At 35.9% G+C, this 24,109-nt stretch overlaps 1 protein-coding gene across 2 annotated transcripts in view; it reads left to right on the plus strand.

Moving 5' to 3' along the window:
• The window catches only part of CENPI (centromere protein I), an 87,327-nt gene that overhangs the window by 45,620 nt on the left and 17,598 nt on the right, over positions 1–24,109 (plus strand). For both annotated transcript variants that reach the window (XM_037131016.2, XM_037131015.2), the window contains 8 exons: positions 325–416; positions 1,958–2,075; positions 2,162–2,226; positions 8,601–8,695; positions 10,172–10,307; positions 11,125–11,249; positions 12,246–12,294; positions 12,419–12,637. In XM_037131016.2, the coding sequence (XP_036986911.2) occupies positions 325–416; positions 1,958–2,075; positions 2,162–2,226; positions 8,601–8,695; positions 10,172–10,307; positions 11,125–11,249; positions 12,246–12,294; positions 12,419–12,637 (899 nt within the window). The remainder of the gene's footprint in view (positions 1–324; positions 417–1,957; positions 2,076–2,161; positions 2,227–8,600; positions 8,696–10,171; positions 10,308–11,124; positions 11,250–12,245; positions 12,295–12,418; positions 12,638–24,109) is intronic.

A 24,109-nucleotide genomic window follows, 5' to 3' on the forward strand; every position in this document is an offset into this window, starting at 1 on the left:
TCATAAATTTAAATTCATATATTTATAGTTCTTGGATCACTGTGTGACATAAAGCTGTTCACATTGATTATATGTAAATTTTAGCAGTTTATTTTTTTCACTATAAGCTTTCCCCCTATATTACCAGGTTTTTGAGGAATATCTCACTAGCACCTCCACATACTTATTGCAGTCTGTAGTGTGAGTTGACTACAGTGTAAAAGATTGATGGCTTATTTATATTTATTTGCCATGTATTTGTTACTTTATAGTTATGGTAATTATGTTTTATGTAGTTTTTATTGCTGTGCTGCCAGATACTTATGTTTAATATTTATGCCGCAGAATGTATTTGGTACAAGATGAATAATTATCAGTGTGGAAAAGAATTTACCAGCTTCCTGGACACTATCATCAAGGCAGAGTGCTTCTTACAAGTAAGAGTCCACTAATGCACACTCTACCACTTCTTAATAAAATTTATTTGCTTATCCATTGAAAACCTTTTCTGCAGTGCTCGACATCTTTTGTAAACCATATTTGCTCAACTCAAAACTCATAAATAGAGCTGAATTGAGTTGACATTTGTCTCGGTATGATTGAATTTGAAGAAAATTATTTATTAAATTATGCAAATAAGAGAGAATGGACTATAATTTAAAAGAACAAACTGAAGATGTAAATGGATATATTCAGTTGATTGAATTAGCCAGTTATGATCAACCTCATGGGTTCACTACTTGTATTCTTATAATTAACAAACATTTTTAAAATGTTGAGATGTTCCAGCCAATTATTTGGCCTGGATAACCCTGAGTTGTATTTGAAGCTGCAACTCAGGTATCAGCTCTATGAGGAAGCCTTTACCCAGCACTCCAGTATGGGTTAAATGCTTGTTCAGTGTGCCCCCTTAGCTCTCTTGTGGTTACCTGTATCATGACTTTCAGCATCTATTTTTCTGCACATTATGACCTCCTGGCGGGTTGGAACCACGTCTGAATTTTCTTCCTATGTCAGGTGTTCAGCTTGGTGCCTGGTACAAGGGAGATACTCAATAAATGTTTGCTGAATAAATCTTTAGGATTGGGTGTGAAACTATTGAATTGGAAATTGAGCGTGGATGATGCTGGTGTGGAGAAAGGAATAAATTTAAGTTGACTTTTTAGGTTTCCTGCTTGGGAGGATGATGATGGCATTCAATGAGAAAGGGAATATAGGAGAAGCAGGCTTGGAAGGAAAGATAAATTTGATTTAAAAGATACCTGTGGGGCATCTGAGAGGTCATAAGTAGTAGACAGTTAAATAAGGCTTCTAGAGTGCAGAAATGAGAATTGGGCTTGAGATGCAGATTAGGGCCAATAATATAGATGGTGGCTTTAACTGTTATGGATAAGATTGTGGGGAGAACTGATGTTGTCAAGAGGTCTGGAATAGAGTTCTGGTCTTTTAAGGCTCTTAAGGCTCAGGGCAATAAAGGACAAAAGGAAAGCCTTATCCTCACTTTAGTGGAAATGTAAACAGCATAGACACTCAGTCCAGGTGGAGCTGCCTAGATTTGGGATTTGATCTGTGGCCTCTAATGAAATTTCACTCTTATTATATATATAGCATTGCATACATTTTGTTGACTGCATGACTGCATGTACTCCAAAAGAATACATTTTTTTCTGTCTTTAAAACTACTTCATAAGTTGACTTTTTGCCATCTTTCCCATTGATCAAGTTTATGGTATTTGAAAACTGTGTTCATTAAATATGGTAATATATCCAAATATTGATCATCTGAGCCTCATTATGGGGAAGTCTTATACCAACACAAGGATTTTAATTATATCACTGAAAAAATTAGTCTAAGAGTAAAACTGCTATATCGAAGAATATAGCAGTTTTTGCTATATTCTTCTCTAAACTGGTTCTTTAGAGAGCAGTTAAGACTAAAGAGTTCCATAAAAAGTTTTGTAATGAACTTGTGTTACAGGAGGGGTTTTATTCTTGTGAAGCATTCCTATACAAGAGCCTTCCTCTCTGGGATGGCTTCTGTTGTCGACCACAGTTCCTTCAACTTGTGAGCTGGATTCCTTTTACTAGCTTCTCTGGTATGTATCATGAAAATTTGGAGTAATATATAATTCAATGTATTAATTAAAAGGATTCTGAATAATCTTTTTTTTTTCATTCCTAGAGGTGAAACCATTTATTTTTGACCGTCTGGCACAGCTCTTCTTTACATCAACCATTTATTTCAAGGTAAAAAAAAAAAAACTATCTTGCTTACATTCAGTAGGGAATATTATCCTATGACCAGTGGTACATGATTCCAAACCCACATTATGTCATGGTTTTCTAATAGGATTCTGTTGGACCTAGATTTGAGGTACTGCATCCCTGAAATCAAAGTTAATGCTAGTTTTCTGTTTTTAGTGGTTTTGTTTTATGTAGTTTTCTAAAACTGTTTCCTCTTATAGCAGATGACAAAGGGAATAAACATTGCAAGTGAGTATTAGGAAAAACAAAGTGAGAAATACTTAAGCATATTTAGTTCGATTGTTGTTGATATATTTGTGGATACACTTATTCATTTCACCATTATTTATTAAGCATTCATTATGTGGTAGACACCCTTTTTGACCTTGGGAATACAGTAATGACCAAAGAAATCAAAACTTCCTCTGACACTCATTCTATATATTTATAATATAGTTGTTTTCTGCTAATAAATTTATCTCAACCTTATATGATAAATTATGTTACTATTTTGGGGAATTCTTAAAAAAAAAACCCACTGTGGCTTCCAGGAGTTCTACCAGAGATTGAGAGCCACTTTATTATAGAATGGTTATTCCTATTCCAAAAGAGTGACAGTATAACTAATGTTTCCTTTATAAATTTTTCTTCACCTTAAATCACCTATTGTTGGCCACATTTTCAGGAAAAAAATATGTTGTCCTGGAGTTTGTCATAATCAAATGACATTTTAAAATTACCTGTCACATTAGCCTGGATTTGAAGTTACTTACATCATTTGTGATTTTACTACTGGGTCAATGACATTCATATGACAATACACACCACTTCTTCCAGCTAATATAGTTTCAGGATTTAATTTTACAGATGCTGTGATTCTCTTCTGAGCTTCTAATATGGTTGTCTATTATTTCTTCTCTTATTCCATCAGTGTAGAGAGCTACTTATCTATAGATATTAGGTTGAATCATATGAAAATACATTTTTGTAGATAACGGATGTTTGACAATTAGCAATTTTATATGGTCCAGCCTAATAAGTAAATGTACATGTATACACACACACACACACACACACACACACACATACATATGTATTTATATTTGAGAGTGTGAGGTGGGGAGAGAAACGAATGGAGAAAGGGAAATAGACAGTGGGCCAAGGACAGAACTCGAGACTACTCATTTAATTCTCAGCTGAAAAGGAGAGTCTATGAAGGAACATTTTCAAGAAGTACTAAAATGTAATGTCATCAACCAATGTTACTCAAATAAATTTAATTTTTTTAAAGTATGAAAAGAACCAGGACAGCAGTAGTGGCAAGCAAACAATACAGGATATCAAGGAGAGAAATACTATTGCTGTATATTCAAGGCCCAGAAAGATAAGGACCAAAAAATTTTCTTTTGCAATTGAAAATGCAGAGGTTTTAACCGCTTTTATGAATAGTTTCATGGGAGTGTGGTAGAGGCCAGATTGTGGGAGTTGAGGAGTCAATGAGAAGTGAAGATAAGTTAATGAGTATAGACTATGTTTCAAAAAGTTTGGTTGAAAAGATGAAGTATAGAGATAGCTATAGTGGGACTTTGAATCAAGGGAAGATTGTGGGTATTCTTGTCTTTTGTTTTTGTCTCCAGAATGTTAGAAACCTGAGCATGTTTATCAATAGGAGCCAGTTGAAAAGAGGGAGAGTTTGAAAATGGAGGAAGGATGGGGAATAAATAGTGTTTCAGAGAATACTTGAAGGCACTGGTTTAAGAGTAGATAGAGGGATTTGCTTGAATGGATTTTGAGGGGTTGCCAGATACCACTTATTCTCTAAGCCTGTGGACAAGGATTTACAGATAGGAGGGTATACCCTCATATATTTGTATAGTTGGAAGAAAGGACAAGAAATTAAAATACTTTGTGTCTAAAAATGTTAAATTTCTTAAAATAAGTGAGTTGTAGAGGTCAGAAATGAATAGGGGGTTCACAAAGGTATTATGTGCCTAGAACATCCACTGAGAAAAATAGGAGACAGAACTGATTAAAGACAGGTGAAAGGGTTATTAAGATTCATTTAGGGCTCAGATGAAGTTGAAGGCCATGAATTTGGAGTGGTGCCAATCTGTATAGTTGTGTGTTTTCCTTCAGCTCAGATGTAAGAACAAAGTGAGTTATGAGGTTGAATCAGTTAGGGTTTTGCTGGTAGGTATAGTGAATGGCAGTCATGGTAGATAAGTTTGATAGAGATATAGAGTAGATAGGTAGGTGAGGCCAGGAAAAGACTGAAAAGTGACATTAAAAAATGAACAATCAGGGGATTGAATGCCTCTGAAGTTAAAGAGCAAGAATAACTAGTTGGAGTTGATGGTGTGAGAAAGCTGGAAAAATAGGAGGTCATAACAAAGAAAGGGTAATAGATTTTGGTAGTGGTTCCATTTGCATTATGATAAAGTTTAGTGTGTGGGTGCATAACTAAGGTAGACTGAAGGTAAGGGTTATCTGTTTTGAGGTCAAAGAACTGTGAAGATGAATGAAGTATTGGGTGGAACATCTTCATGGACTCTGACAACTGTGGTGTTGACGCCAGGACTTGAGGTGGAGCATGCCAAGATTTTCAGTGAATGTAGATGACTTTCCAACAGGCTGATAGCAGAGATATATAAAGATAAACAGTAAAAGGTAGTATAGTTGGATAGTGTAAACATCACAGGAGAAAGGGATTTTTATATAAGGAAGGAGGAGTAATAATTCGGAAATAGTGTTGAAGATGGATAGCTTTTGTGTTGTATTAAAAAACCAAAGTGTACTCAAATTCATGAGAAAAACTGACTATAGGAAAGTGCAATCTGAAATGGGGCTTTGATAGTAGCCTAACAAATTTAGCTAATGTTACTGCTAATGAGATTCTGTAGGTCAAAAAATATTTGTAAATATTTTAAAACAAGGCACTTTTTTTTTCCTGTGGCACCTGATTAAATAGAAGATCCATTTATTTTTTATATCTTTTTAAAGCTGACTCTCTTTTTATTTAATTTTTTAATCCTCACCTTAGGACTTTTTTTCATTGCATTTTTAGAGAGGAGGGGAGAGAGAGAAACATTGATGTGAGAGAGAAGCATCGATTGGTTGCCTCCAGTATGTGCCTGGTCTGAGAATTGTACATGTATGAACCCACAACCTAGGTGTGTGCTCCTACTGGGAATTGAACCCACAACCTTTCTGTTATAGGATGTTGCTCCAACCAGCTGAGCCACACTAGCCAGGGCTGACTCCTTTCTTAAAGAGAGATTTATTTCTCTTTATATTTACCTTTTAAACAATAAAGTAATTTATGAAAAATAAAAAATAAAAGTTAAAAAAATAAAAGAAGGGGCTTATATTCTGTTTCCATATTAGCAGTAAGGAGCTGGGGCACTGCTTACCTCCAAGTGTTGAACTGGGATGTGGAAATGTGTTTAGAGGAAGCAGTACCCTGGCTGGGTGGAGAGGGAGAGTCAGAATTCAATGAGAGTAAGAAGACAGAGAAAGCATTCTTTAAAGATTATGAAGGTGTAGGTTTAGATTACCATGGGTTAGAGGTTCTGGAAACTGCAGTTGAAAGATTTGGGACGGGATGGGATCAACGAAAGGGGGAAAGAAGCACAGAAAAGTATAGAGTACAAGAAAGGGTAGGTGACTAAAGGTACTTTCATTCATACCTCAAAATGATGTGCCAATATCTTTTTGAAATGTCCAGACCTATAGAGAATTTGTGTAAGTTTATGTGAGTCAAACTGATTACATGCTGGGAAGCAAGATCTAATGCTCCAGAGTGACAGTTTTGCAGTTTCTTTTATGCATTTGGAATTAATGAGGGAACGTAAAGAAGATTACATGAAGGTGGGAGAAAGCAACATAGAAATTGGATTACAGGATAATTAACAAGATGATGTGCTTTCTTGAGAGTGGTCTGAAAAAGGCTATAATCTCTGGCATTTTGAAGATATGTAAACCTAGATGCATAAGAATACTAGTCCGTACTTGTTTAACCCCGTGGAGGTTGCTGTAAAAAAATTGCAGTGCACATCACATGTATCTGAGAGATACATTCATTACTAGGATGTGCTGAAATTTAAAAAAAAACCTACAAGTTTGCATTTATTATGTTTATATAATAAAATATATGACTTTTAAATTTCTCTTCAGTTACAATCTAGAAATTATTGAAGAAATATAAAAACATAAAGGTTAAAGACTCTTTTCAAATAATGGAAACAGGGATATTGCTAAAAAATACAACCAAATATGTCTTTAACATTAATTAATCAGAATCTTCAATTGGCTTTGCAAAACATTTGTAACAGTTATCACAAACAGTATTGCTATCTATGCTCAAGGCATAAATACTTTTTACCACACTTGCAAAAATATTTCAATAAGCAACTCCAGTAGCATTCACTGAAGTTCTTCAGCATCTCTTGGATTATTGAATTGGTATGTTTGTTTAGCCATTTTCAACTGTAAATGAGGAAAAAAGCACAGCACTGATTTTAAAGTTTATAATATCTCAGATACAATTTACTATCGAGTATCACACACCCTTATGAAATGCATATTACAACCAAACTGAGGACTTAAACATCATGCCTTAACATTAATCACATACAAATGCACAGCAAGTCGTGACTTTGAGTCTTTGTGGCTGATATATGTAACAATATTTAAGAAAAAAGTTTATTTGTATTTCTCAGATTAGTCATGACCTCTGCAGGATTAAAAAACTTTTACTAATGAGCCCTGGCTGGTGTGGCTTAGTGGATTGAGTTCTGACCTGCAAACCAAAAGGTTGCTGGTTCGATTCCCAGTCAGGGCACATACCTGGGTTGCAGGCCAGGTCCCTACCAGGGGGCACACGAGGGGCAACCACACACTGATGTTTCTCTCCTTCTCTTTCTCCCTTCCTTCCCCTCTGTCTAAAAATAAATAAGTAAAATCTTTTTTAAAATTTTACTAATGAAATTACAAGCCTGGGGTGTGACTACTCATCATGACCTTCATAATTAGGAATTTATGATAGGATCAACCTGTGAGGTTACTTTCAGTCACTGAATTTATATTGGATTTGCAAAAGTTAGTTTTTCCCATAGGATGACTACTAGTGCTTAGTTGTCTGTAACTTCATTCAAAACAATTTTGTTAGATTGTATTGTGACAGCTGTCGTATCAGCATGCATTAAAAAAACTTACTGAAATTGGTGAATTTTTGTGCAGCCATTTTAATATTGAAGATGGAACAAAATATGCAACATTTTCAGTATATTATGCTTTATTATTTTAAGAATGGCAAAACACAAGTGAAAAGCCAAAAAAGATTTGTGTGTTGTATGGGGAAGTCACCCTGACTGATTGAATGTATCTAAAGTGGTTTGTGAAGTTACTTGGTATTATTGACATTTTAGCCAAATAATTCTTCATTGTGGGGCTGTCTTATGCATTGGAGGATGTTTAGCAGCACCCCTGGCCTCTACACACTAGAAACCAATAGTGGGAGATAGCTGACATACTCAGAATATCCAAATCAATAAAGTTACTGGTCAAAATGAAAAATGTGTCTTTTACTTTACTGAAAAAACAAAACAGTTTTTGGCCAACTCAATACATATCCCGTTTTTCATTTACCTTCTAAAATATTAATTGAACTGTTTCTATGAAGTGTCCGTGAGCACACTATTGTTGAAGATGCTTAGGTAGTATCTAGGCAGTTATTTATTAAGGATGTTTAAGAAAGCTTTTCTGTATTAGTTTTTGAGGTTGTTTGGAGTGCTTTCAAATTTGTAAATATTAGGATTTATCCTCATGAACACCATAAGCGCACTTCTGTCACAGCTGTTTATGTCAATGAGGTCTTGGAAAATCAAGGCAAAGCCTGAGAAAAGAAAGACTAGAATTGTTTATTTTCTACCATCACAGAAGACAAGATAAATTTTATCACCATGAACAAAGGAGTAAATTGTAGTTGTAGGTACAAGGTGAAAAGAGTGGCAAACTCTTACCTGTAGCAACTTCAACAGATCTCTGAGGAGAGACAGTAAAGAATGGGGGCGATGTTGTATTTGATGATATAATATATGTTATAAATAAATTTAATTTAGAGTCTGTTCGTTGGCTGATAAGCTAGGGACAGTCCAGTAGAGCAAATAGCAAAATAAACTTGTACTATGTTTGCATTTCTCTGTCTCCTGGAAACTAATCAGATTTGAGTGGCATTATTGAGTTCTGAATTGTATGCAGTCATCTCTGTATCCCTTCCACTTCTAAGTATCTGTTTTAGATGGTTAATTCTCAACACTATGGTATATGGTATGTCAGAATGGTTTTACAAATGATTTTTTTTTGTTTTGCCCCCTCAGTGTAGTGTTCTTGAGAACCTTAAAGAGCTACTGCAGAATTGGCTTTTGTGGCTTTCTATGGACATCCACATGAAAACTGTGATGGACAGTTCTCTGTAAGTTATCTTACAAACCTCCACAAGAGGCGGTCTGTATACAAATGTTTGCATATAAAGTTTAATAGTGTAGCATGAGACCTAATTGTTTTATGTAAATGCTTAGTCCTGTTCTTCTGAAAGACTTTGTTATTTTTTAGAACTTTTTTAGAACTTTTAACTTTGGCTTCCATTCAGTTTAGCTCACTTTATAAAATGTATTCTTGTATATGTAAAGTCAATTTTGATGCTGGCTAGGAAAATCTGTAATTTTACTGTACACTTTTGTTTTTTATGTTTCTCTGATGTATTTTGGTGATATACATTAATTTATTTTCACTTTGGAATAAAAAAGAGCATCAAATGTTTCATTATGTTGATGATTGTTAACACTGTGTGCTTTACTCTCAAATTGAAAGTAAAAGACTGAACTTCAAGGAATTGCCTAATTAGGTTCTTTTTACTATACCTAAAATCTTTGGCTTCTCCTATATTCTGTTATCAGCCACATTATTGTTTTTAAAACTTTGTATTAAAGAAAATAGTATATTACTCCTATGTGCCCATCATCCAGCTTCAACAGTTATCAACACATGGTTAACTTCTTTTATCTGTAACACCTCTCACTTACCTCCTCATCCATGTTAGATTTTTTATAGCAAAACCCAGACGTAATTTCAACTGTTGAAAAATGATACCAGTATAGCACCTAAGAAATTAATAGTTCTGAATATCTTCAAATATCTAATCAGTGTTAAATTTCCTACATTATCAGTCACATTCTTTATTAAATAAGGGCCCATAGCTTCAATAGTAAAAAGCTGGTAGTTAAAAGAATATCCCAGGTTAACCAAGATCAGTGTGTAAAGCTATGAAATCACATTTCTAGGTACTCAACAGTGGATTGAAGGACAGGAATGATTAGATGGATGAACTGAGCAGTTATACCCATGATTTAAAGAAACACAGTTCAATGATTTAGAAAGAATATAAAATATACAAAAATGGCTTTTACTAAAACAATGTAAAATGCCCCAAAATTTATTAATTCAGTTTTAGGAATGAATTACATTCCATTTAAATTAAAATGAAAATATTTTTAACAGCATTTAGGTCAGGAATTCAGGCAAAACTGAGTTTTGATGTGTATACTTTGTAACTAATTTGCTGACAGCTATGGTTGCTGGACAATATATACTAACTACTTTGGTTGTTATCTAATGTTATGTAAGGTCTCTCTGAAGCTTAATCCTTTATCTGTCTGGTATTTACTAGATTGATTGCTGAGGATGTTCTATGAATTAATCTTAATGGTTCCCTAGAAGGCTGTGTAGCTTTGTGATTAACCACTGTGATTTAAAAGTGAAGTATATATTGAAACACTGATCATTTTCTGAAATACCTAACAGTTTTTTGTTATATATTATTCAGCTTTGCCTTGGAAATTGTTAGGAATTTTGCTAATGTGGTTCTGATTGTCATGATTTCTTGTTGCAGAGAGACAACTTTCAGTGGATCCATGAAGTCTGTGTTTGAACTAATTCACTATGTAGGGTGGCTGTCCACTAATGCATTGCGCTTGGAAAGCAACAGTACTTTCTTGCTGCACTTTGTTTTGGATTTCTATGAGAAGGTGCTATATATCCCATTTACCCTGTTTAGATTTTTGTGATGGATTTCTGCTTCACTTGTTTGTTATTTCAAATTTTATTTATAATCCTTAAGTTGGTCTATGACATTATTAGCATAGTTAAAATAAGCTACACATTTTAAAGTTAATGATTATATTCTCATCTGAATAAGTGACTTTCATAAAACCTAGTGGGAAAACAAATTTTTTTTTGAAAATTCCAGGTACCACTTTAAAAGACATTCTCCTGAATAATGCTGGCCTTAGACAGAAGTCTGTCTCTAGCATCACTTTTTGCTCATCCTTTATATGTCCCCATCCCCTGGAAAAGGTCAAAAGTACCTTCTTATTTCTTCAGCTCTCTGCTCCCACCTTTCAACTGGGTTTTTTCTCCCAGTACTTATTATTCTGGTAATCTTCTATTCTATAGTATTTGGCCTGGACAGAACTAATATTCAGGAAGTAGTCACTAATCTGTTTTCCTGGCTTCCTGCATGCTCTTTTGTTTTCCACATTGACAGCTACATAATAGTATAAATCAATATTTATGGAACTTAAAGAAATGCTCTATTTTTCCCCAACTCTAAGATCTCCCCCCAGGAAAAAAACATTTAATGATCTAAAAATAGTCTACTATGATAAGGTTGATATTTGGTGAGGTACATTTTTAAGCAGGCTTGGGGCTACTCTATTGATGAATCAGGCACACCCCAACTTGATGTTATATTCATGCTTATTCTCTACTGATGATTCTTTTAGTAAACTTGTTTGGAGCTTCTGAGGAATAATCTGTATACTGATGTTATATTCTCTCCAAAAGGTGTCTGACATATATATAAATTATAACCTTCCATTAGTGGTGTTGTTTCCTCCTGGAATCTTCTATCTTGCACTCCTCAGTGTGGATTCGAGTATCCTGAACCAACTCTGTTACATTATGCACAGGTACAAAGCCTTTTTACCATTTTGTGAATTAGTACATTATAATTTTATCTTTATTTTTTACTATATAATTAATTATAATTTTAAATATACAATACATTTATTGCATATAACACATTAAACATATAATGCAATAATGTATTAAACACAATAAAATTATTATCCATTTTTTCTGCTAGGGACTATGAAGTAGGAAACACGGCTTTCTTTTGGGAATGACCTTCCAGTATAAAGCTATTTTAACTGTGTATTTTTTAATATCACTGTGGGGCATATAGAGTAAAAATTTTTAGTTAAGGATCTTTTGTGCAGTGGTACTGCTGCACTCACCATTGTTAATTTTCATCACTGTATCTTAAAGAAAAATTAGTCATTTGCTGACATCTGATTTAGATCTACATAGCTTTTCTGGTGAAAAGAACATTTTCTGGGAGATTAAGGGATCTGTTGCCAATTATATGAAACTGTTAAGTATTATTTCTTTAACTTACGGACTGAAATTACTCTTTTTAAAGTCCTTAAGTATAGACTTCTTTGGCATAACTTGCAGGACTATGTGCCAAAGTTAAAATGTTTAAAAACGAATTAGATAATAGTTCTCAGGCATGATAAAAAGATTACATTTTAAGTTTCCCCTTTTTCCTTCTGCACCTTTTTTCACATTAATATAATATGTTCTGTATTAGTGACTGACTGCTTTTGATTCTCTATTAACTTTAATAGTGAAACATTAAAATAATTTTTTTTATTTTTCCTTTTTATTGAAGTATAATTTACATATATTCAAGTGCATATCTTAAATATACAACTCATTATTTGAGCCTCTAATGGTTTTTATTTCTTGAGGAGAATGTATTATAAAAGACTTACAACCTTAACTAGACAGCTGGATATTTGTATATGTGTACATGTACATATTTAAAGTGCATACTTTTGTTTATGTTTACATTTCAAAGGCTTTTAATATTAAACATTTCATTTTTTTGTTCATCCTTTTAGATACCGTAATAATTTGATAGCTGCAAAGAAAAATGAGTTGGTACTAAAGGTATGGATGATAAACCTGTGTTGTCACCATTGCTTAAAAATTGAGTGTAGATATATGTGATCTTTGGGGAATGAGAAGGGAAGGGAGAATAAGTGATGATGACATTTATTCCCTTTCCCAACAGATAAAATCAGAGTTCATATTCAGCAGCAAGACCTATCAAGAATATAATTACTATTTGACAGCCATGGTTCGTTGCCTATGGACATCCAAACCCTTTCAGAAAGGATCATATTTTGATCCAGAAGTCTTTAAGAAAATTGGAGTTGCAAAGTATAAAACCAGTTTAAATTTAGTCCATCACCCTGCTCTATTGAATTACGCTATTTCCTTTTTGCTAAAGGTAAGGATAGTTAAAAGATTTTTATATTTTGTATAGGAAAACTATGATGGCAGAAATAGAAAATGCCATAATTTTAGTGTGTTTGAATTGCAAAATGGTTTAGTCATTCCTTTCTTAGTTCCAGCTAAATTTTTGGCATTGTGGTAAGCTCGGAATTCAAAGTTAAGTAAGCTTCTATTCTCCAAAAGCTCCAAGAGCAGGGACAGACTTGTAAATATTACTATATTATAGTATGGAAGGTGAGAAGAGGTACAGTTGTGAGAAAGATGGGAGAGTGATTATTAGTTCTTTTCTGCTTGGGTAAAGGTGGTGCCAGGTAAGAAAATGCTGCAGAGAAGTGGAAACTGTTATAAAATCTGTTTAGACAAGATGGAAAATGTAGGATGGATAATGTCATAATTAGAGTTGGAGTGTTAATCAAAGACTACTGATTTAATGGATTGATGTCAATATGCAGGCAGGTTTAGGTGAGGCTCTTCTTAGGACTTTATCATCAGCCCTATCATTTTAGTATATCTTAGTGTTATTTCAGTATTGACTTACGAAGAACTCAAATAGTGTGCATATCCAATGTGTGGGTGACACAAGATGAGATTCCAAATACACCCACAGATTCTGGATTTAGAATTCCCTTAATAGAGTGGGACAATGAGAAATTTGACAAAATGGGGGACAGTATACAGAGTGGAAGAGATATTCATTGAATAAATATTGAATGTATGCATGCGATGAAACAGGCATTGTGGTAAACAAGATAAATCTGTTGTCTTCATAGAGCTTCCAGCCCAGTGGAGGGGCAGTCATTACAGACATCTTAGAATAAAAAATGATGGGTAATATAGGGAAACTATTGAAGATGATAAAAAAATTTAAAAGGGTGCTAACCCAGTTCAAGCTTCACAGAAGTGATGCTAATTGGAGTTTTTTGTTTGTTTGGTTGGTTTTTCTTTCTAACTCATTTGTTTTCTGACACTGAATTAGATATTCCAGTTCAAATCAATTCCCTTAAATCAGAGCTTTTCTGACTTTGACATTATTGACATTTTTTAAAAGATTTTATTTATTTATTTTTTACTGAAAGGGAAAGAGAGGGAGAGAAACACCAATGTGTGGCTGCCTCTTTTGCACCCCTCACCGGGCACCCAGCCCACAACTCAGGCACGTGCCCCGACGGGGAATCGAACCAGTGACTTTTTGGTTCTCAAGCTGGTATTCAATCCACAGAGCCACACCAGCCAGGGCTAATTGGAGTTTTGAAGGATGAGCATGAGCTTGCCAAGACAGAAGCAGTATTTGAGGTAAAGTGCAGGTAGAGAAGGAGACAGCAAGCTTCTTCCATAGAGGGCCAGAGTGTATATATTTTAGGCTTTGCAGGCTATGTGGTCTCTGTCAAGAATACTCACTCTTGCCATTGTAACATGAAAGCATCTATAGATAATGGGTAAACAAATGAACATAGTTGTGTTCCAATAAAGTTTCTTTACAAAAACAGGTGGTAGCCTGGATGTGTGCTATGGACCCTGGAGTGCTTGTTAGAAATTGCCGTGTTGGAGGAACTTAAGTAGAATTATAGGGCTTGAGCAGGGATTTTACCCTGAGTGGCAGCAATACCTAGGGTGCCTTTGCAAAGTATACTTTTTTTTTGTCATTGTTCAGTTATAGTTGTCCCGCATTTTTCCCCATTGCTGAGCCTTACCCCATCCCCCCCACTCCCACAATCAGTCCCCTCCGATTGTACATGCCCATGAGTCCTCTATTTATGTTCTTTTTCTTGCCCCTTCCCCTTTCTCCCCCCAGTATAATCCTCCCCCCACCCCTCTGGTCACTGACACTTTGTTCTTTATTTCCAAGAGTCCACTTCTATTTTGCTTGCTTGTTTGTTTTGTTGATTAGGTTCCACTTAAAGGTGAGATCATATGGTATTTGTCTTTCACTGTCTGGCTTATTTCACTTAACCATAATGCTCTCCAGTTCCATCCATGCTGTCACAAAGGGTTGAAGTTCCTTCTTTCTTTCCACTGCATAGTATTCCATTGTGTAAATGTACCATAGTTTTTTGATCCACTTATTTACTGATGGGCACTTAGGCTGTTTCCAATATTTGGCTATTGTACATTGCCCTGCTATGAACATTGGGGTGTATAGGTTCTTTTGAATTGATCATTCTGATTCTCAGGATAAAATCCCACAGTGGGATCCCTGGATCGAAAGGCAGTTCCATCTTTAGTTTTTTGAGGAAATTCCATAGTATCTTCCACAGTGGCTGCACCAATCTGCATTCCTACCAACAGTGTACTAGGGTTCCCTTTTATCCACAATCTCACCAGCACTTGTTGTTTGTTGATTTGTTGATTTATTAATGATGGCTATTCTGACTGGTGTGAATTGGTATCTCATTAGGATTTTAATTTGCATCTTTGTGATGGCTAATGATGCTGAGCATCCTTTCATATGCCTATGGGCCCTCTATATCCTCCTTAGCAAAGTGTCTGTTCAGGTCCTTTGCCCATTTTTTAACTAGATTATTTGTCTTCCTTGAGTGCAGTTGTGTGAGTTCTTTATATATTTTGGAGATCAAACCCTTGTTTGAGGTATCATTAGCAAATATGTTTTCCCATACAGTTAGTTCCCTTTCCATTGTGTTGATGTTTTCTTTAGCTGTGCAGAAGCTTTTTAGTTTGATGTAGTCCCATTTGTTTACTCTTTCCGTTATATCCCTTGCTGTAGGGGATGTATCAGTGAAAATAATGCTGTCTGGGTTATCTGAAATTTTACTGCCTATGGTTTCCTCTGGGACTTTTATGGTGTCACAACTTATAGTTAAGTCCTTTATCTATTTTGAGTTTATTTTTGTGTATGGTGTAAGTTGGTAGTATAGTTTCATTTTTTTGCATGTACAATTCCAGAGCTTCCAGCACCATTTGTTAGAGGGGCTATTTTTTACTCCGTTTGATGCTTCTGCCCCCTTTTTCAAATATTAACTGACCATAGAGACGTGGTTTATTTCTGGGCTCTCTCCAATATTATTCAGGTGTTAAATTCAGCAAACTTTGTTTTATAATCCGTGTCTGGTGATTCCAGTATTTGAAGTTTTTGTGTGTCTTTGTTACCTCCTTTTTCCGTTGCATTTTCATCATGTTGCTTAATTTCTTTGTGTGCCTGGTTATATTTGGTCATGTACTGGATACCTGTAGTGTTTTTGTACAAGGGATTAGAGATTAGAATGATATCTTCCTGTAGAGACATCTTTCATTTGTTTTTCACAGGTACCTGAGGGTATTCTTCTTCTGCGACTAGTCTCATCCCAGTTCTATGCCCAAGGGCCCCATACCTCAGACTGCAAATGAACTCTTACCTTGAAAGCATTGGACTTTGTATTACTAGTTCAAGGTGGGGTTTGCTTTATATGAGTTCCCACTTTTGGCAAACCCTGTGCCTTGACTTTAGTGAGCTTAGTCCTTCAAGGCTGTAGAAGTACAGCTCAGTTTGCAGCTGATTCCTCTGGATTGACAAATGCCCTTAGGCCAAGAGTGATTTTGAGTATTAGATTTACCCTTCTGGGTTCCATCTTCTCCATTTTGGCTTACTTAACCATAGATTTTGGCATTCCTTACATTGTGTTCTCTCTATTTCTTTTTTTACATTTTTTTTATTCTGTGAATTTTAAACATAAAAAAGTGGAGAAAATATTATAATGAACTCCCATGTACCCATCATCCCGTTTAGTCTCTACTCCCACCCAGTTTTATACTCTTCAACATCCAATTAGTTTGAAGTAAATGTCAAATGTTATATAGACTTTTACTGTAAATGCTTCATTATATACCTCTACATGATATGGGCACTTGCAAATTTTTTCTGCCTTGGCTAGTGTGGCTCAGTGGATTGAGTGCCAGCCTATGAACTGAAAAGTGCCCCTTCAGTTCCTGGTCAGGGCACATTGCCGGGGTTGAGGGCCAAGTCCCCAGTTAGGGGCATGCAAAAGGAAACCAATCACATCGATGTTTTTCTCCATCCCTTTCTCCCTCCATCCCTGTCTCTCTGAAAATAAACAAACAAATAAAATTAAATTTTAAATGAAAACATTTTTCTTTTTTTAATTTAATTTTTTCATTTACATTACTTTTATTGTATATTTTCTATTACCATTTATCCCCCCATACCTTCTTTTACCTCCACTTTCCCTGCAATCACCACACTGTTATCCATGTCCATGAGTTGTATTTTTTCCTTAGTTGCTCCATGCCATCTTCCTTCTTGAAACAACTGTCTTAAGATATATAATTAAAATATCGTAAAATCCACTCATTTAAAGTTCACTGACTTTTAGTAGAGCTACATATCTATCACCAGTGTTTTAGAATATTTGCATTGTCCCCAAGAGAAACCCCATCCTTTTACCCATCATGCCCTTGTCTCCCCATCCACCCAGTCCTAGGCAAGCGGTAATCTCCTTTATATCTATGTGATTTTGCTTATATTGGAAATTGATAAAAATGAACTCATACAATATATGTATTTTTTATGACTGGCTTATTTCACTTAGCACAATGTATTCAGAATTGATCTATGTCATAGAGTGTATCAGTACTTCGTTACTTCCAAATATTTCTTTGTGAGGATATTCTGCATTTGCTTATCCATTCATCAGTTGGAAATTTAGGTTATATCCACTTTTGGCTATTACCAATGATTTTTTTCTATAAAGCTTTGTGTACATCATTTTATGTGTACCAATGTTTTCTTTTCTATATGCACTTAGGAGTGGGAATGTTGCATTATATAGTATTTCTGTGTTTAACTTTTGGAGTAACTTTGAGACCGTTTTCAAAGTAGATGCACCATTCTACATTCCTAACTAGCATTGTGCTAGGGTTTCATTTTCTCCATATGGTCCCCAATATTTGTTATTATCAGTTTTTTATTCTTACAATCCTAGAGGGTGTGAACTGGTATCTCATTGTGGTTTTGATTTGCATTTCCCTGTTAGCTGTTAATGTTCAGCATTTTTTCATGTGCTTGTGGACCATTTGTACATTTTCTTTGGAGAAATGTTTATTCAGATGCTTTGTCCATTTTTATTTAGGTTATTAGGCTTATTGCTATTGACTTATAAAAGTCATTTGCATATTCTAGATTCAGTACACTTATCAGCTATGTGATTTGCAAGTTTTCTCCTGTTCTGTGGGTTCTTTTTGATATATTGTTGGTATCTTTTGAATGATAAAAATTCTTAGCTTTAGTCTTCCAGCCAATATGGAGGCATAGGTAGAAATACTTAGCCTCCTTACACAACAAAAAGAAGGACAGCATCAAATTTAAAAACAAAAAAGTAACCAGAACTGCTAGATCGAACTGTACGGAAGTCTGACAACCAAGGAGTTAAAGAAGAAACATTCATTCTGACTGCTAGGAGGGGCGGAGATGGGTAACTGGATTGGTGAGCATACATGGCAAGGCCATGGCTGGTGGACTGGGTGGTCCAACTTTTGCATGCAGTTAAACTGGGAGGAACAACTGGGGAAGGAAGACAGACCACACAACCCAGGGTTCCAGCATGGGGAAATAAAGCCCCAAAATCTCTAGCTATAAAAACCTGTGTGGGTGGTGGCGGTGGCATGAGAAATTCCCTGCCTCACAGGAGAGTTTGCTGGAAGAGTTCTCTGCCTCACAGGAGAGTTCCCATGGGGTCATGAGTCTCTCCAGCAGACACAATCCATGCACTTGGGAATAAGCACCAGAAATGCCTGATTTGCTTGTGGGTAGTGGGAGAAGTGATGGAAGGCTCACTGAGAGCTGAGCAAATGGCACTGTTCCCTCTCTGACCCCTTCCCCACATACAACGCCACAACGTAGCAACATGGGTCATACAATGCTGCGGAATACCTAAGGCCCCTTACAATGTAACAGGCTTGCCGTAACAAAAAAAAATATGACCCAAATGAAAGAACAGATCAAATCCCCAAGAAGAGAACTAAGCCATGAAGAAGTAGCCAAACTATTAGATGCACAGTTCAAACCACTGGTAATCAGAATGCTCACAGAAATGGTTGAGTATGGTCCCAAAATAGAGGAAAAAGTGAAGGCTATGCAAAGTGAAATATAGAAAAATATACAGAGAATCAACAGTGATGGGAAGGAAACCAGGGCTCAAATCAATGATTTGGACCAGAAGGAAGAAATAAACTTTCAAACACAACAGAATGAAGAAAAAAGAATTAAAAAAAATGAGGAGAAGCTCAAGAACCTCTAGGACAACTTTAAGCAGTCCAACATCTGAACCATAGGGGTACCAGAAAGAAAAGAGGAAGAGCAGGAAATTGAAAACTTATTTGAACAAATGATGAAGGAGAATGTTCCCAATCTGACAAAGGAAATAAACTTCTTTTTTTTTTTTAGATTTTTAAAATTTTATTGATTATGCCATTACAGTTCTGTTCCCCCCTTCATTCCGCTCCACCCTGCACCCCCCGGCCCCTACCATTCCCCCCCTTTAGTTTATGACCATGTGTCTCAAGTTCTTTGGATTCTATATTTCTCATACTATTCTTGCCCTCCCCCTATCTATTTTCTACCTACTGTCTATGCTACTTATTTTCTGTACCTTCTCCCCCCTTCTCCTCCCACTCCCCTGTTGCTAACCCTCCATGAGATCTTCATTTCTATGGTTCTGCTCCTGATCTAGCTGTCCTTTTAGCTTGCTTTTGTTTTAGATGTGGTTGTTAATAACTGTGAGTTTGCTGTCCTTTCACTTCTAAGAAGTCCAGGAAGCCCAGAGTCCCAAAGAAGTTGGACCCAAGGAAGTACACACCAAGGTACATCATAATTCTGTTACCCAATATTAAAGATAAGGAGACAATCTTAAAAGCAGCAAGAGAAAAGAGACAGTTACCTGCAAAGGAGTTACCATAAAACTATCAGCTGATTTTGCAAAAGAAACCTTATGAGCAACAAGGGGCTGGATAGAAGTATTCAAAGTCACGAAATGTAAAGGCCTACACCCAGGATGACTGTCCAACAAAGCTATTATTAAAATGGAAGGGCAGATAAAGTGCTTCCCAGATAAGGTCAAGTTAAAGGAGTTCATCATCACCAAGCCTTTATTATATGAAATGTTAAAGGGACTTGCCTAAGAAAAAGAAGATAATCAAAAATATGAACAGTAAAATGACAATAAACTCACAACTATCAACAACTCTACCTAAAAAAAAAAAAAGCAAAAATTGAAATAGGAATGGAATCACAGAAATGGAGATCATATGGAGGTTTATCAGCAGGGATGGGCGGGGGGGGGAGTGGGAAAAGGTACAGGGAATAAGAAGCATAACGGGTAGGTACAAAATAGAGAGCGGGAGGTTAAGCATAGTATAGGAAATGGAGAAGCCAAAGAACTTATATATACAATCAACCCATAGATGTGAACTAAGGAGCGGATAGGATGCTGGTGGGAGGGGTGTACCAGGTGGAGGAGAATAAAGGGGAGAAAAACATGCAACAACTGTAATAGCATAATTAATAAGGAAATGTAAATTTTTAAAAATTCTTAATTTTGATTGACTCCAATTTATGAATTTTTTTCTTTTATTACTTGTGCTTTTTTTTTAAATGCCTCCCCATTTCCTCCTCCTCCCAGTGCCTGGCAACCATCACTCTGTTACCTGTTTCTCTGAGCTCAGTTATTTTATTTTCATAATATAAGTGGTGTCATGTGAATAGTTCCTTCTGCTTTCCACTTATTTCGCCTAGCATAATTCCCTTTGGGTTTATTCATATTGTTTTTAAGTGGCAGGATTTTCTTCTTTTTTAAGTCTGTATAATATTCCATTGTAGGTATATGTGTTTGTGTATACTACATTTTCTGTATTCATGTATTGATTGATATTTAGGTTGCTTCCATGTTTTGAAGGCTGTGAATACTGGAGTACAGATATCTTAAGATCCTGATTTCAGTTTATTTGGGTTTGAGTCTGCATCGTATGGTTGTTCTATTTTAATTGTTTGAGGCACCTCCACACTGTTTTCAATTGCACCAATTTACATTCCCACTCACAAGTTTACAAGGGTTGCCTTTTCTCCATATCCTCACCAACACTTGTTATGTGTATGTGTGTATAGTTTTTTAAATTTAATCTTTTTTGTATTCTTTTCATTACCCTTTAGTTTCCTTATATTCCTCTCCCCACCAGCATTCACCACAGTGTTATCCATGTCCATGAATCCTTTTCCCTTTTTGCTCGCTCCCTTCACCCTTCACTTCCTCCCCCCACTAGCTGTCATCATGCTCGCCATTTGTGAGTCTGTCCCCATCCTCACCTGAGGATATATTTGTTAGCTTTAGAGAGAGGGGAGGGGAAAAAAGAAACATAGATGTCAGGGGAAACATTGATTGGTTGCTTCCTATATGCACCCTGACTAGGAATTGAACCCTCAACTTAGGTACGTGCCTGGACTCAAATAGAATCTTGCAGCCATTTGTTGTATGGGATCATGCTCCAACTGAGCCACCCACCCAGGGCTTTTTTTTTTTTAATAAGTCATTTTAAGAGCCCTGGCTGGTGTGGCTCAGTGGATTGAGTGCTGGCCTGCAAACCAAAAGGTTGACAGTTCGATTCCCAGTCAGGGCACATGCCTGGGTTGCGGGCCAGATCTGCTGTGGGGGGCGCATGAGAGGCAACCATACATTGATGTTTCTTTCTCCCTCTCTTCCTCTTTCTCTAAAAGTAAATAAATAAAATCTTTTTAAAAGTTATTTTAACAGTTTTAAGGTGATAGATACCTCATCTTAGTTTTGATTTGCATTTCTCTGATGATTAGATTTAGTGAAGTTTACTGTCTTTTTATTTATATATCTGTTGGCCATTTGTATGTCTTTAAATCATCATCACTTAAATCATAATCATTTTCTTTTTTTATTTTTTGCTGTTGAAGTGTAGGAGTTCCTTATTTATTCTGAGTAATTAGCCCTTTATCAGGTATATGGTTTGCAAATATTTTTTCTCATTCAGTGTGGCTGCCTTTTTATTTATATATTTTTATTTTGCTGTACAAAGTCTTTTTAGTTTGATAGTACCCTTGTCAATTTTTGCTTTTGTTGTCTGTGCGTTTGGAGTCCTATCCAACAAAACATTGTCATGGTCAATATCCAGAAGGCTTTTTTTAATGTTTTCTTTTAGGAGTTCTATGATTTTAGGTCTTATGTTTAAGTCTTTAACCCATTTCAAGTTGATTTTTGTTAGTGCTGTAAAGTAGGGGTTCAATTTCATTCTTTTGCATATGCATACCCAGTTTTCCCATCACCATTTATTGAAGAGAGTACTTTTGTAATTGTGTGTTCTGGGAAGCTTTGTCAAAATCAGTTGACCACCTATGCAGGGGTATATTTCTGAGCTCTCTATTCTATGCCATGGGTTTATGCTGTTTTTGATTACTGTGACTTTGTTATCTATTTTCAAATGAGGAAGTTATGATGCCTCCAGCTTTCTCCTTCTTGCTCACAATTGCTTTGACTATTCAAGGTGTTTTGTGGTTATATCCAACTTTTATGATTTTTTTTTTGTTTCTGTAAAGAATGCCATTGGGATTTTGATAGAGATTGCATTGAATCTGTATGTAGCCTTGGCTAGTATGACCATTTTAGCAATATTAATTTTTTGACCTATAAACATGAGATGTCTTTTCACTTATTTGTGTATACTTTAATTTTTATCACTATTTTATAGTTTTCAGTGTACAAGTCTTTCATGTACTTGGTTGAGTTTATTCCTAAATATTTCATTCTTTTAAAAACTGTTGTAAATGGTATAATTTTCTTAATTTACTTCTTGTTTTAATTTTTAAAGATTTTATTTATTTTTAGACAGAGGGGATGAAGGAAGAAAGAAAGGGAGAAAAACATCAATGTGTGGTTGCCTATTATGTGGCCCCCACTGAGGACCTGGTTTGCAACCCAGGCATGTGCTCTGACTGGGAATCAAATTGGCGACCCTTTGGTTCTCAGGCCAGCACTCAATCCACTGAGCCACACCAGCCAGGGCTACTTTTTGTTTTATTTTATTGTACCTTTTTCCATTGCCATTTAGTTCCTTACCCTCTTCCCACCAGAAATCACCACACTGTTGTCCATATCCATAAGTTTTTGTTCTTTTTGCTCAATTCCTCTACCCCCTATCTTCTCCTTCCCCCATTAGCTGTCATCCTGCTTTCCATCTATGAGCCTGTCTCTCTTTTCCTTGTTCAGCTTGTTCATTAAATTGCATATATGAGTGAAATCAATCATATGGTATTTGTCTTTCTCTGACTGGCTTATTTAACTTGGTATAATATTCTTAAGGTCCATCCATGCTGTCACAAAGGGTAAAATTTTCTTCTTCTTTTTACAACTGAGTAATATTCCATTGTGTAAATGTCCCATAGTTGTTTTATCTACTCGTCTACTGATGGAGATGTGGACTTTTCCCATATCTTGGCAATTGTAAATATGCTGCACTGAACACAGGGGTTTATTTTCTTTCAAATTAGTGTTTTGTGTTACTTCGGATATATGAGGTCTGTCTAGAAAGTATCCAGCCATGTCATATGAAACAGATATTTATTGAAGAAGGTACAAGATACAAGAAACACTGTACAAAGACCTTGATGCCTCAGTCCCCTTGAAAGTATGCACCTTGGGCCCTCACATAGTTCTTCCAGCGTCTCTTACACTGTTCAAAACACTCTGCAAAATCCTTTGTTGAAATCGCCATCAGATGCCTCATTATATTTTCCTGAATCTCCTTGACAGTCTGAAATCTCTTTCCTTTCAAAGGTGATCTTAGTTTTAGGAAAAGCCAGAAGTCGCAGGGTACCAAATCTGGGGTATAGGGAGGCTGAGTCACCTTGGTGATTTGATATTTTGCCAAAAAACTCTGCAGGCCTTCCAGAATATGGATCACTTTCAACAGATTCTTGGCTATCCTTTAAGCATTTGTACCACTATTTAAATTTTATTTTATTTTATTTTACTTTACTTTACTTTACCTTTACTTTTACTTTTACTTTTACTTCTACTTTACTTTACTATTTTATTTTATTTTATTTTATTGTTCAATTACAGTTGTCCCAGTTTTCCCCCCATTGCTCTCCCCTGCCCCAGCCACTTCCCACCTTCCACGGTGAATCCCCACCCTGTTGTCCATGTCCATGGGACCTTTATACATGTTCCTTGACTAGACCCTTCTCTTTCCTTCCCCTATTATCCCCCCTCCTTGCATTGTCTCATTGCATCGTCTCCCCACAAACCTTCTGAATCATCCAAATAGTTTCTGCATAGGAATGTTCAGGCTTAGCACAAAATTTGATACAAATTAGTTCATCTACTCACTCAGTCATTTTGAATGTGATGGCCACACAGTACACATGCTCACTCAATGGTGTCTACTGCCCCCACTGACTAGTACAGTGAAGTTGACATTGTTCACACATGAGCATTCCAGT

The sequence above is a fragment of the Artibeus jamaicensis genome, unplaced genomic scaffold (genome assembly GCF_021234435.1).
Source record: "Artibeus jamaicensis isolate MK-2021 breed Jamaican fruit bat unplaced genomic scaffold, CSHL_Jam_final scaffold_461, whole genome shotgun sequence".
Lineage (NCBI taxonomy): Eukaryota > Metazoa > Chordata > Mammalia > Chiroptera > Phyllostomidae > Artibeus > Artibeus jamaicensis.